The sequence below is a fragment of the Anabrus simplex genome, chromosome 5 (genome assembly GCF_040414725.1).
Source record: "Anabrus simplex isolate iqAnaSimp1 chromosome 5, ASM4041472v1, whole genome shotgun sequence".
NCBI classification, from domain to species: domain Eukaryota; kingdom Metazoa; phylum Arthropoda; class Insecta; order Orthoptera; family Tettigoniidae; genus Anabrus; species Anabrus simplex.
In genome coordinates, this window is record NC_090269.1 from 266,159,497 (window position 1) to 266,175,218 (window position 15,722).

The 15,722-nt window shown below is 37.4% G+C and overlaps 1 protein-coding gene across 2 annotated transcripts in view; it reads right to left on the reverse strand.

The window, feature by feature from the left end:
- Positions 1–15,722, reverse strand: part of BicD (protein bicaudal D) — a 182,938-nt gene that overhangs the window by 74,186 nt on the left and 93,030 nt on the right. For both annotated transcript variants that reach the window (XM_067147379.2, XM_067147380.2), the window contains exon 10: positions 1,649–1,885. In XM_067147379.2, coding sequence (XP_067003480.1) covers positions 1,649–1,885 — 237 coding nt within the window. The remainder of the gene's footprint in view (positions 1–1,648; positions 1,886–15,722) is intronic.

Consider the following 15,722-nt stretch of genomic DNA (forward strand, 5'->3'; position numbering starts at 1 on the left):
AAACTCAGACGGGCAATTCAGAACCGGAGAAGAGGAACGTTGACTAATGGCATAAACATTCTCCAAGACAACGCTCGCCCGCACGTCGCCCGGCAAACCGTTGCTCTCCTGCAACAGTTTCAGTGGAACATTATCACCCACCCACCCTATAGTCCCGACTCGGCGCCCAATGACTACCACTTGTTCCGTAAGTTGAAAGAACATTTGGCTGCAAAGCGATTCAGCACCGACAACGAGGTGAAAGATGAGATTCACAACTTCCTGAGCAGCATGGCAGCGAGCTGGTATGACATGGGCATACAAAAACTGTTGCAGCGTCTACAAAAATGCATCGACCAAAATGGTGATTATGTAGAAAAATAGCTAATTGTTCAAGCTGTAAAATGATGTAAACCATTGTAAAAATAAACAGGTCTATGTATTTATAAAAAAAATAGGTGACCTTATTTTTGGGATTACCTTTGTAGATATAGTTTTCACCGTACCCGTAGATATATAATGTAAAATGCACTCGTGTCGGAAAAATTCTTATCTAGTGTTTCTATATCCCTGTTGGATAGTTTGTATATGTATATTCAGTAGTACGTTTTCTCGCTTAACACATTCATTTTTGTTGTCTCCTGCAGAAACGTTTTAATGAGGTTTAAGTGTATTTTATGATTGTTCCGTTAGTGACCATATCCACTGTTCACCATTTCAAAACTTCTCCACAACACAGGAGTGTTCCAATCATTTCTTAAATCAAAATTTTATTTTAAAAACTAGAAATCAATTATTTTAATTATATTTGCCATATTTTGACAGGGATAAACTTTTCAAATACATCCAATTTTCTATGCTTAAATGATATTCAAGCTTAAGAACAGTTTTTCTCAAATATCGAAGAAGTCCACAGTATGGAGAAGACCCTCTTTGGAAGTATACAACTCATTTTTAATATAGCTACTACTCTTAAATGTAACACAATCACATTTTCTACATACCTCCTCCTCTTAAAAAGTAACACTATAGTACCTGTATACAAATAGAATAACAATCTCTGCCACCACTTCACTACCTGACAATGGAGCAAAGTCTCCAAAACACACTGTGAAGTGAAATATTTAATAAATCTTCAAAGCGACTGGTAACAGAGTTTTTACTGCTTCATAAAATTATATTTCCTCCAAAGTCATAAAACCCCTTACCCTAACTTCACCCCAGCAAGCATCAAACTGCTTGAGCACTATAACTTTTAATTGTTATAAAACTAGAAATCTGGGCAGTCATTCAAATTCACTTTGCTATTTCAAGGCAGAACAATAACTATTACGACTTCCATAATTTATAATTGCTAGGTTCTTCAGTCTAGCAAAACTAATTTATGAATAAATAAAATTTAGAAAATACCTGAAAAACAAAACATAATAACAGACTATACCTGAAAAAGAAAAAAACTCAATTAAATTTAAATACAATAGGTTTCTATTGCACATTGTAAGTTATTTTTTAATACATAAAATATAGTTTTATTTGTAGGCAATATTCTATGTGAAATAGGCACACAGCAGGTATAGACTAAATGTTATAATCTTAAATTGTTTTGTTTTACTGGTGTATTAAAAATAAATAGATGAAAATAAAGTGAACATTGTACAACAAATATTACCTTCTGACATGCTTCCACGCTTTGCCTTCGAGAGTTCAATGGTATTTTCAACTGAAGAACGAAGATGTTTAATTTGGTCCAGTATTGTCTCAACATGCTTAGCCATTGCAGCTGCATCATTCAAGCTCTCAAGATCTTTCAAAGGAACATCTGTTTTCAACTGATTACACAATAATTCTATCTTTGACATAGTATAACCTTCACCAACACCTTTTGGACCAGTTTCAGAATCACCACCTGTAAAAACACAAAAGAAAATATGTCTAATCGAACAGTTAACGGTAATGACTAGCAAGAAATCCGTTAAAATTAAGCATAACTGATCATTTGAACTTGACTGACTATAACATGAGAGATCTTCTATTATATAAATGTGAACAATCCCTACCATCAGTGAAGAGAATTTTGAAAGAGAAGCTACTTATTGCTGTTTCATTTTTTTTCAAGAAATTATTATTTATTTACTTTTATTTACATATTTTACGCCCACATTGGAGCACTGAAATCAATACATTTGAGTTAATTTTTTCTTCTTCTTTTCCCAGAACTTTTTCATCCTCTCCGACCTGGAAGCCCTTTGTGTGTCCGATATAGTATATTGTTTCCGTTCAACTGCTTTTAGTTTGAGACTTATGCTTTTGTTCTTCAAAATCCTCTTCTCTTTTCTGTCTTTGATTTGTTGCCGAGTTATACCCAATTCTTCCAAATCGTCCTGAACTTCTTTGAACCAATTATTATTGATTTTATTCTTCAAAAAGTAATCGAATAGTTGTTTCAATATCCTGGTGTCTGCTAATCTTGATATGTGACAGAAAAAGGAAATTCTTCTTTTACGCATTGTAGATATTATTGATTCACATTCACGATAGACAATGTTGTTAGGCAACAATCTCCACTGTCCATCAACTTGGTGTTTTTTATTAATAATTGTTCTAAGAATTCTTCTCTCAGTTTTCTGTAATTTGTCTGTTGTAGATTTTACATTTAATTTGAATAAAGTTTCACTAGCATAGGTTGCCTCTGGTTTAACTATGGAATTATAGTGTTTCAGCTTAGCGTTTATCGAAAGAGATTTTTTTTTATAGGTTGGCCAGGTAAGTCTTTGTGCTTGTTTAAATTTAGTTGTTCTGTGTTCTATTGCTTCTTTTTCATTTGTGTTCCATGTTATTATTTCCCCAAGATATTTGAATTTCTGAACAATTTTAATCTCTTTATTACTGTTCAGCTGAATAACTGGTAAATCAACTTTAAAAGTTGGCATCATTTCTGTTTTTTCAAATGAAATTTGTAATCCCATTTTTTTAGCTATAATTTCTAGTTGTTCAATTTGAAATTTAGCCTCTTCTATTGTATTTGCAAGTAATGCTAAATCGTCCGCAAAAGCAAGGCAGTTGAGTTTAATATTTCTACCGATCTTGATAGTTGGTTGGCATTTCTTGTTCCATTCACGCATAACCTTCTCCAATGCACAATTAAATAACAATGGTGAAAGTCCGTCTCCTTGTCGAAGTCCAGTTCTTATAGTGAATGATTCTGATAATTCACCTCTAAATTTAACTTTTGCCTTCGTATTTTTAAAAGTCATATTAATGAGGTTAACAAGTTTTTGATGTAAGCCAAATTCTTTAAGGCTTTTTAATAATGAGTCACGATGAATACTGTCGTATGCTTTTTTAAAATCTACAAACGTGATGACCAGACCCTTACTTCGAACTCTTTGGTGCTTCATTATCCATTTTAAACTAATGATTTGATCTGGACAGCTTCTACCTGGTCGAAATCCTCCCTGATATTCTCCAAGTTCTTGGTCGAGTTGTTCTTGGATTCTTGTGTATATAATCTTGGATAAAATCTTGTATGTAATATCAAGTAAGGATATCCCCCGATAATTATTTGGATCGGAGCGATCACCTTTCTTGTGCAGCGGGTGGATTATCGCTGTATTCCATTCCTCAGGAAGCTTCTCCGTGTTCCAAATATCAATGATGTATTTATGTAGGTTTTGAATAGTCTGATCATTAGCATTCTTCCATATTTCTGCTACTATTTGATTCTCTCCTGCTGCTTTGTAGTTTTTAAGTGCATTAATTGCCGTTTTCACTTCATTGTAAACTGGTGGTATAATCTTTTGTAATGGAGTTTTATTTTTTGGGTTAGGATCAAATTCTAAATGTTCCACAGGATCCTCACAATTAAGTAACTCTCTAAAGTATTCTGCAAGAATGTTAGCATTATCCTGATTATTGTGTGCCATTTTACCATTTTTATTTCTTAACATAAGTGTGGGAGGGGTAAATTTAGATTGATATTGCTTGAATGTTTTGTAATAGTCTCTTGTTTTATGCTGATTGAATGTTTCTTCTATAGTGCTAAGCATTTCCTTTTGATAATTCCTTTTAATTGTCCTAATTTCTTTAGCTGTTTGTCTTCTGGCATTAATTAGTTCTTCTCGAGATTTTTCCGTTTTCCTCTGTTGATCATTTATCCATGCCTTGTGTCTTGCTTGAATTGCTTTGTCACATTCCTCGTTCCACCACGCATGTTTCTTTCTCCTTTTGATTGGGGCAATTTCTTCAGCTATGGTTTTAAGTTTGTTGATCATTGTCTCTAATTTGTCATTTAAAGGTGTTTTGGATCTCTCTAAATATATTTTATTATTTATTAAGTAACTGGGATCATAATTTCTCCTTGCTTTGAGATGATTATGTTTGTGTTTCCTTTTTGGTGTTAACTTGATTTTTATTTTTGAGATATAATGATCCGAGTCAATGTCTACCCCACGGAGGACTCTGACATTATAAATTTCTTTATGATAATCTTTATCCATGGCAACATGATCAATCTGAAACTCTCCCAATTTTACGTTAGGGCATTTCCATGTCATAAGTTTATGTGGTCGCCTCATGAATCTGGTGGTTTCCAAAACGAGTCTATGATCTGCACAAAGTTCAATTAATCTTTGGCCATTTTTGTTCGTTAATTTATGAGCTGGCCATTTTCCTACAACTGTGCGATACTTCTTTTCTCTGCCTATTTTAGCATTGAAATCTCCAAGTAAGATTTTTATATGCTCATCAGGGATCTTCGCTAATATGTAATCAAGTTCCTCCCAAAAGTTTTCAACTCCTTCTCTATTATATAAATATATAAATATATCTTTAATTGCACTGTAAGTTATTTTTTAACCCTAGAACAAGCAACTGTCGAATATTCGACACTTTGATCCCCGCTGTAGTGGCCCTCGCATATTCGACATGTTTGAATTTCATCACGTAATTTTCTCAATTCTTCAACAGATGTCACAGTAGTCTACGTTTTGCCGTTCTCAATGTCCACAGCGGCCGTGGGTTCAGTTTCATTCATAGTTATAACCTCTTTGAGCGCAAATTCACAGAAATAAATGAATGCAGTTTTCTGGCTATCTGTTTGAGCGCCATTGCTGTAGCGTTTGTAAACAAACCATCTGGCTCTGCTTTACTATTCTATTTCATTTTATTTTGTAGTATTACATTCTACGGAAGTTATTTACTTCTGTAAATATATTATTTAATTGATTATACAAATTTTTAGTACAGTGTGTGTCTAAATGCGGCATCTTCATTACAGAAAATTAGTGATGAAGTATGGAGAACTTTGAAAATGAAAGTGACGGATCTGACTGAGGATATAGAGAATGAAACAACAAATTCTGAGTCGGATTTGGAATTTGTATCAGCTATTTCTTTCCATCAAATATCGGTAAGTGATAACGAGCCTGGAATATAGCAACCTATTGCAAGAAAGTGGTCTGAAGTCACACCTCCTGAACAAGGCATGTCAATACATTTTCCATAATAGTTTGAATATACCCCTCAGAGTGATGACACTTTTGCTAATGCATTACAGGTAAATTATTGACGATTCATATGTTTGTGTATATATGATCAAAAGTTACATTATTATTTTGAATTTGGGATTTCCTCTTTTTGAACAGACTGTACATTATTCTAGTCAAAATAGTTATGCAATTTCATGTCAACACGACAATCCTTAGTGTACGAGCTCTACGTAGATATATAAAACTTTGTAGATTTATTTCATACCTCGTGAATAATTGTATTTTATTTAGACAACTAAAAGCTGCCAAATATGGCTGCCAACACGAGATTTAACATTGCCAGTTCTAGGGTTAATACATAAAATATAGTTTTATTTGTAGGCAAACTTGCTTTAATATAGTTTCATCGGCAGTTATACATAGCGTAATAGTTCATCTCTGTTTCTCACTACTATCAGTTCTAATATAAGATCTTCATTCTCAATGAAATCAGGTGTTTGGTCCCTGTTACAAATTTGTGAAAGACAACTCCAATTTTTCTGGCAAAACTCTAAAATAAATCATCAAACATTCTCATCTCTTCTTTGTAATGGCCTGGAAGCCATTTTTCAATATTACTTTCTATTGATCATTCATTCATTCATTCATTCATTTTCAGTCAAAAGTAAGCTATCTACAGTTCTCCTTGAAATATGTACATTACATCTCCTGCTACATTTAAAAGCTTCAAGATGATATTTTCAAAAGTAACAGATTGCTGGTCTTAACCTCAGCATGTTTCTTCCCTAGTTATGTTTTGGAGGTGGTAGGTTAATCTGATCTTCTTTACATGGCTAAACCATATCATTCTCAGGGGACTAAACCTTTCTTCTATGGTTAGATTTACCAGTACGTCTCTTCTCACATACTCATCAAAACAACTTAAAACATATTTGCAGTTTACCCAATAATGTCTAAATATTTATATTTCATTTATATTAGACAGCAAGTACATTGTTTAAATCATGGCAACTCTGCCTTCTTCACAGCTAAGGTCATCCAACTCATAACTGGTAAACAGTTCCAGTACACTAGAACTGAGGTGACTTCCAAGCAAGCTTGTCTGTGTGCCCTGCTTCTATGCACTGAGCACTAAAATCCCTCGCCATATGCTGTCTATAGCAGATCACATCAAAATCACCACTCTGATGCAACAAAACATGAGACAAGTTGACGTTGCCAACACTGTTTATACAAATCAAAGTCTTGTCTCCAGAGGTTGTAGAAAAAGTTCCAAGACCCCCATTCAGTAGCAGATCAGCATCGTGCAGGCTGTCCATGCAAAACAGAAGCAGCTCAAGAACGGAATATACGCATATCTGCACGGAGACACCCCACATGCACAGCTACTACTCAGCACCACAAGCTTCAAGATGCCATGGGAGTTATTATAAGTACCAAAACTGTGTACAATAGACTCCAAGATAGCTGACTGTATTAAAAAAGACCTCTCAGGACTCCCCCACTTCGACAACATCACAGGGTGGCTTGTATTTGATAGGCTACAGCACATCAGACTTGGACCCAAGATCAATGGTCCAGAATATCACCGATGATGTGCACATTGTTTACACTCCGATGACAACTCTCTGTGCATGGAGGACAAGAAGGGAACGAATCATTCTCAACAGAATGTCATCAATAGTTTGGAGGTTCAGCACTATTCTGGGTAGGTATCATGTTTGGCAGCCATACAGTGGTTTACATTCAAGGAAACATGATGACTGCAGTGTACGAACACAACATTCTCCAACCCATAGTAAAAGGTTCTGCAGAGACTGCAGGTGATGGAGTTTATTATACAGGACAGTAACACTTGTTCACATCATGTAGCAGCTGCAAATGGATACCTGGAGCGATGTGGGATCTGCGGAATGGACTGGCCAGCGTCTTCCCCGGACATGAATTGCATAGAGCATGCGTGGACCTTGCTTAAAAGAGCAATTTCCAATTGTCAACATCCAACAGTAACAATTCAGGCCCTAAAAGATGCTGCCAACGAGGAGTGGGACTGTTTGCCTCAATTTAACGATTTGGTACTGAGCATGCCCCATCGCATTCAAAAGTGTCCCAGTGTTCATGGAGGAGCAACACGTTATTTACTCCTGTGACTACATTGAAAATTCTCTTTAATTTGTGAGAGGATGGTTGCCCAGTTGTACTTCCTCTTAAAACAATAATCACCACCACCACCTCTTTAATTTGTGATGTTGTAACTGAGGAGGTTCCTTAATATGTTTGGTTTAGTTGCATACTGAGTGTTTTTCTCTTCAAACTGGTTTCAAAGTTACAAGAAGTGTACTTTTACATTTCATTTACTATTCTGAGTTTCACATGGAATAATATATTGGTTCCACCTCAACACAATAGAATATGGTATGTGCTCAACCTTTTTTGATGAGTGTATATTCATGTTTGATCAGTCCCATATAGATTTTTGCATTTTTCAATATTGTAAATGACCTACTTCTCTTGACAGAAGTTCAAATGTGCAGTTCTCGAGACTGTAAAATACAATTGATAGGCTGGAGGTAAGTTTGGAACAGGATCTGATAGCACTCTCGAAGTTGCTAGAACAAACTGGATTCTAGATGATGAAAATGAACAAGATCCATTCCTCATTCAGTTATCACTTCAAGTTGGCTCTTCCATCACATGATATCATACCCAAACATAGCTGCCTCTGTGGATCAGCGGTAGAGTGTCGGCCTCCGGATCCCAAGATAGCGGGTTCAAACCCGGCAGAGGTAATCGGATTTTTGAAGGGCGGAAAAGAAGTCCATTCGACACTCCATGTCATACGATGTCGGCATGTAAAAGATCTCTGGTGACACATTTGGTGCTTACCCGACAAAATTCATTAAATCTCCGCCACGGACACCCAAGAGAGTTTCGGTTTACTCGGTCTGCCATCTAGTGGGCCTAGAGTAAAACAGAACGTCGAAATTGACGAGCAGACAGCCAGATGGCGTCAAATTGAAATGTCTGCACACGGTAGCTGAGGCCATATTATTATTATTATTATTATTATTATTATTATTATTATTATTATTATTATTATTATTATTATTATACCCAAATATACTTTCATCATCATCATCATCATCATCATCATCATAATTACACACAATGGACCCCATTGCAAGGGCACATAAGTGGTTAGTATAAAGAAAACATCAAAATATTGTACAATACTAAGCGTTTATTGCAGAGTAACAAACACTTACAGGATGTACTTAGTCCAGTGCTGGACCACTCCTAGCATGGAGACAAGCAAAAATATGGTTGGACATGGAAGCATACAACTGTCAGATATTCTTCTGAGGATGAGGATGGTTGCCACTGGCTAAAGCTGCCATTCAATTTGGTCCCAAATGTTCTCGATGGACGAGAAGTCTGGAGACCTTAGTGATCTAGAAAGCATGTTGACATCACAAAGGCAGACTAGAGATATCTGTGCTGTGTGAGGCTGGGCATTATCCTGCAGGAAAAAGGGGTTGTAGAACTGCACAAGGAAGGGAAGCACACACATTTACAGAATTTCCTGGACATATCTCCACACTGTCACAGTTCCTTCAATCACCCGTGGGGAGCAGGAATTGTAGGAAATGGCACCCTACACCATGGCACCTCACGATGGGGTGGTGAGCAGCTCTACAATGAAGAATGGATCACTGTGCTTGCCAGCATATCTCCCAACTCAAATTCAGCTGTCAATGAACACAACTCATTGCCAATCCACACGCCGCCATGCTGCACATTTCTGACAGAAGTTCAAATGTGCTCAGCAATTCTCAGGTTGTAATGGTAAATGTTGTAAGGAACATGACGACAACATATCCTGCTCTACTGGCTGCCTATTTATGGTACTGGTGGCCACATGCATATTCCCAGCTGCCAAAGCTATGTCTCTAAACAGTAAGCAGCAATGTCCATGGATTGCTTACAGGCTGTCCCACGATGAAATGACCCTCCCTGATGGTGGTCCACCAGCGTAGGCCCAAGCCTTCATGAATGAGGGAAGGACACGTATACTACCTAGTGGCATTTCCACACAAGCAATCAGCATGAAACACAAATGAAATACATGTCAGCCCATGATAATACTATGCAGCAACCTTTGTAGTACTTGTGCAATTTGTTCATGGTGCGCAGAATTTTTTTTTTTAGTGTATATAAAACTATTTACATCTTCTTTCTCTTGAGTATGAGGTTACAAGGAGTACATATTCTACTCATTTTCAATGCCAATGACTAGCATTTACTCGCACTTAATTTGAACTCTTAATGGTAGTTATCTACATTTCTATGTTTTGCTACAAATTGCCCTCAACACTGCAGGTCACTTTCCTGAATTGGTGAATGGGGTAATGGACAAAAATACATTAAAGAGCAAAACAAGAAATGCTTAATTATGAAACATCCCAGTAAGGGTCTAAGCACAAAAAATTGGCAATGATTCTACTGCACAAGAGTCTTCAGTTTTAGTATCAGGAAGTATACTTCCATCTACCTAAATGGCAACATCACCAGCAGGGACAAAGGCATTAAAAATCTTCATTTTCCATTGCTTTGATTTCCTTTACATCACCCATGAGTGTAATGAAAAGAAACTGGAAGAGACGAGACAGTCATTTTGTTGCACTCCTCTCTTTGTTCAAATCATTTGGACCATCTTACCAGTATAATACCTTCACATTTTGTCACACAACTGAATTTTTAACACTAACGAGTATGAAATCTTCTATTCATTTTTAGGCACACCCATATTTTATAATCCAGCACACTAACATGCTCTCTTTTCTTTTTACAAATCCAGAAACACTTATATAGATCAATTCAGAACAGAATTTCAAATCCTCTTCTAAATAACTGAAAAATCTTCCACAAAAATTGTAAAACTCAATTTAAACAGGATAAGCTGTGATATGGTCCTGCCCACGAGCAATCAACGTCATAGCTAGGCTACTGACCCATCATCGATGTTCACCGCAAGAAGGAGGGGCTTGAAGTTGGATGTGCCATCCTCTCTCTGACGTTACTAGGAGGCCCTGGATCACCAGCCAAAAAAGGTTCACCACCTAGAGTGCTCTGGATGTATCAACCCTCTGGAGCATTCTGGAGACATCCCACCCTCGGGAAACATCTTGGCTGCTAGGTCCGCTCCTGTATTTCCTTGTCCTTTTGTTGATAATCAGCAATTAATTGATCAATGTCTCTAAGGTTAGCTTCAGTTTCGATATTCACATCTAAAGTTGCATGGTCCTTGGCTTGTATGTTAACCCGCGAGTGGTCGCTATATGAGATTTTCTCTCACATTAGTTTTTATTGTGATATTACTTCACAGTGATGAAAGGGAGGTGACTGTTCCCTCTTCTAGCTGAGTTTATAACTGTCATGAGTAGAGCGATACACATTTGAAAGGTAAGCACCCCCTCCCCTAGTCAGAACAAAGGTACCTATATGACCGTGCGCACTGCGTGAGAGTTTCTCTCATCGCGCGACTAATGGCGTTGGTGTTATGTTGAAGTGGAGCGGAAAACTTACTCCTGTTGTACGCGTTAGTATTTATATTATGAGCACTTCTTGTTTTTGAAAATGTTATTGTGTTCAGAAACCTTGCTTTTTACGTAAATATTAGATATGATGCATGTGTGAGATACTTTTTTTTTTACAACTCCAGGACGGAAGTTACTTTTATGTACATTGCATATGTTATTTTAAGTAGCAATTTGTGTCTTTAATAAACAGCTAATCATTTCATATTTATGTTTGGCTCCATGGCTAAATGGTTAGCGTGCTGGCCTTTGATCACAGGGGTCCCAGATTCGATTCCTGGCAGGGTCGGGAATTTTAACAATTGGTTAATTTCACTAGCACGGGGGCTGAGTGTATGTGTCGTCTTCATCACCATTTCATCCTCATCACAATGCGCAGGTCGCCTTCGGGAGTCAAATCAAAAAACCTGCACCTGGCGAGCCGAACTTGTCCTTGGACACTCCCGGCACTAAAAGCCATACGCCATTTCATTTTCTTTATTTCATTTTTATCTAAAATATATAAGGTAGAACTTGCGTTTGATTTCAGTGATAAATTTCAGCCTTACGCCCCACAAAACTGAAAAATGTCATATTTATTTTGATGTGAGAGAAAGTCTCACGCGTGTCCACTCACGTTACATTTTGGCTAGCGACCACTCGCGGGTTAACAAAGTTGGCTAGGTCAAGTGTTTCCTGAAGATTCTCAAGAGTGATCGGCAGCAGCTGATTCTTTTCCACCATTCATATACCTGAAATTTGCTTTCATGAAGCAAGATCATACTGTGCTTGGTGGAACTTGTTTGACTGCATCAGCAATACAAACAGTGGCATCAAGCACAGAAACAGACTGTGCCTGACTGCTGGCAGAAGTTCCTGATTCAATATTGGCAATGAGAGATCACAAGACTTATTTTTGCAATAATACATCATCACACAGTTTATAACTCCCTGGTCTACTGGTTGTGTAATACTTGATGTGTTGGGCAGAAACAATGCTAACTTTACTTTGGGTAGCTCAAGGTGTGAATGACATGTAGCACTGTCGAGAAACAACAGGACAAGGTATGATTTCATCATTCTCTCATTAAAATTTCTCAGTCATTCCTCCATTATTTCAGACGTCATCCATGCCTTCTTGTTCAATTTCCACAAAACAGGAAGTTATTAATGTTTACGTTCTTAAAACATCTCAGTTTTGGTGCATTTCTTATAACAAGGGATTTTTCCATCTCCCCGGTCATAAATGAACACAACAAAACTGCCAGCCATTTTTTTGAAAATTTCCTGCCATAGCACCTTTCGCCTTTTAACTCTTTTCTGCAGGTTGCATACTAAAGAGTACTGGCCTCGCAAGGGGTCTCCTGCGGTATGCATAGTACAACATACTTGAGTTTCAGACCATCGTCCTCTGCTATCTCTGGACTAAACATATAACTTCTTGACACAAGGGAATTCCGTACACTTCCTAGATACAATTAACCTGCTTAGAATGCTAGAATACCTTGTTTTTATGACTTTTCTTAGAAAAACCAACAGCTGAAGAAATGTCAACATACTGCAGCAACATGGCTGCATATTGTAAGTTGAATGAAGAGGATATGTGTTACTAATTACATCAGTATGTTAACGAAAATAATGATAGCAAGTTTGAAATTCTTGGAAGGATGAAAGTGATGTGGAAACAGCTGGCACAGAAAATGCACCTGGAAGAAGTCTAAATACATTGGATGGGATGGGAGACGCTCATTCAGGTACTGTCCCTGTCCAAATGTTAGGCCTACTTGGACAAATATGTTTCCATCTTCCAGATAATTCTGTTTCAGACTATGGGCCTGTATAGAATTTTCGACATCGGCAGTGATTTTTTTTGCAAAAATTAGCTGAGACTACAAAATTACAGGTGACCTATAAGAGATGAGTGGTTTGAAAATAAAGAAATATTGGGAAGACTACACATTCAAAGAAAAAAACGGCATTTATAGTTATTCTAATTTATATGGGGTATATCAGCTGCCTGAATAAAGAGAGTATTTTTCTGCCATGCTTATTCAGTGCAATATAGTATGTAATTAAATGTCTGAAGCACGTTATGAATCGCTGTCTAAATATTTTCACTTGGGAGGCCTCAAGGATGAAAAGAAGTAATGGACTTTAGGGTGAAGTAAAGTGTTCTCTGCATGACCAGGAAAAGAAGAGCCCCATCAGGTACAGCAATTGAGTCTGCCTTTGTGTGCAATTACGACGATAATGTGAAAACTTGCACAGCATTGGACACTTCTTGATGTATCACACCAAATTAGGAGTTCCTGTGTTAATTTTGTAATATTGTATTTTTTTTTTTTTTTTTTAAGTATAGTGCACCTTTTCTTGTTGAAAATTTGAAACAGATAATATATGAAGTGACTTTTACAAAATAAATTATCTAGTGAAGAACTATCCCTGATAAATTACTACTCCAGGTTTCACCAGATAGGGAGTTGCAGAATGTCCACAGGAAAGAGTTGAGCACAATCCCATCTCTACACTGTTGGTGATATTCTTTGGCTTGTAACCCTCTGTGACAATAGTTCGGCCTCTTAACTAACGTCTCAGCTTCACCAAAGTCAGTCTTCAAAATAATAGTGTGTCTCTTTAACCTGTTCACTCCCAAGTATCTTTCCTGCTTATGCATGCCCCATCCCGGGTTATTCTGGATAATTTCACACTAGCTGAAATAAGCTAACATTTATTTTACATTTACAACTATTTACAAAGTTTTATGACCAAAAATGAAATTAAAACATATCCCTTCACATTTTCATCGAAACTTCACTACTGTGTGGTAAATTTCCATCCAGGGATGTACACAAAGTGAAGCACTACACTTGACATATTCATATCTAGTTTCCTTCCTCTTATGGCTTGTTTTATTTGTCCTGGAACACACTACACATTCTCTGGTAGGCCCTTTCTTGCTCGCTGTAGCTGGCATAAGCGACAGGAAGTGTCTTTCCACAAGTCTCATTGGTGGTGGACAGGATGATGGACGTTTCCTGGTAGTTTCCTGATGGCTGCTAAACTGCTCCAGGATTTGGCGAATGAGGTTCAATCTGAACTCCTTTAGGGACACGTTTGATCCTGTTAGCATCTTCACTATTATGCAGGCATTCCTAACAACAATGTCCAGAATATGAAAGAAAAGTTTTTGTACCATTTGATACACTTTCTTCCCGACTCGATGAAGCTGAGCTGCATATCAGCAGAATCCACTGGTCCCATGTTTTCATTATAATGCACTATCAATTTGGGTTTTAGGGTCTGCTTATCACACTTTGTTACAGTCACCATTTCACTGTCATGCATTGTTGAAAGTGTATACACTTCTCTCTTGTCACACCAGCGAATAAATAATTTATCAGTATGATGAACTTATATCTCTCCTTTCTCAAGTTTCTTCTCAACTGGTACTGGCAAGTCTTGTCTATTTCTTCTCACAGTTCCACATACATTTGTACCTTTATCGTGGAGTTTCTCACAAAGAAATGGAGACATATACCAATTATTAATGAAAAGCTTATGCCCCTTGTCAAAATATGGCCTCATCAGTGTCAAAACAACCCTTCCTGATATTCCAGCCTCTTTCAATTCCTCAAAGTCAATTTCTGTACCTTTACCAACATATATGATAAAACCCAGAATGTAACCAGTTTCACAGTCAGCTAACACAAAGAGTTTCAAACCAAACCTCGACCTTTTTGATGGTATGTAGTGGAGGAATGACACACGGGCCCTTGATAAGCAGTAAAATTTCATCAATGGCAAGGTTTTCAAATGGCACTATCACTTTATTTGGATGCATCAGAGCTGTTATTACTGGTCTAATTTTATGTAGCCTATCTCCAGGTGACATTGTACTGTTGTCATTGAAATGTAGCAGTCTTAGAATCATCTGAGATCTAGGCTCCAGTACTCTGCAACACTGGGCTTCCTTACATGACCCATCAACATGGTTAGAGAAAAAAAAACAATTAATTCAGCCTCATCTACATCGTGCCATACGTTCATTTGCTCTTGTGAGACATTAGGAGTTGCCTGCAACTCACGAAAATATTTGTCTCCTTTGATATGTGGGAAAACAAATCCTTTGTGAATAACGTAATGAATATTTCGTATTCGATAGAATGTTCGTTGAGGTTAAGTTCGTCCCTAATGTCAGACTCGGTTGGGTAAAAATCATGTTTTATTGGTGTAAAATTAGCGTCATTTATCCAGGTTCTACGAGAAACTGTATGTGGTGGCACTAACCTCGGTCGTTTCCGCACCATGTGATCAGGTTGGATTTCTAATTCCTCCTCCTCCCCACCTTCAGATAAATCACTCCTACTATCACTTTCCACAGAATCATTCACTAATATATCATCTTCACTATGCTCGTAATAGTCAGACTCAGCATCATTACCTAAAACATCTAAAATATCACATTCCGTCAAACTTTGTTTACTAGTGCTTGTGGATGCAGCCATGTTGGGTGACTCAAGACAGCTGTCAAAGAACAGTGTAAGGGTCGAGACTAAATATACGGCGCTTGCGATGTATCGAGATAGCTGTGTTCTTCTTTGAGCATTGTCAGATGATGCCATCTCACGTTCAGCGTCAGAACTGGAACCTACGACTAAATTCGGCACCGGGAGAGAGCGGG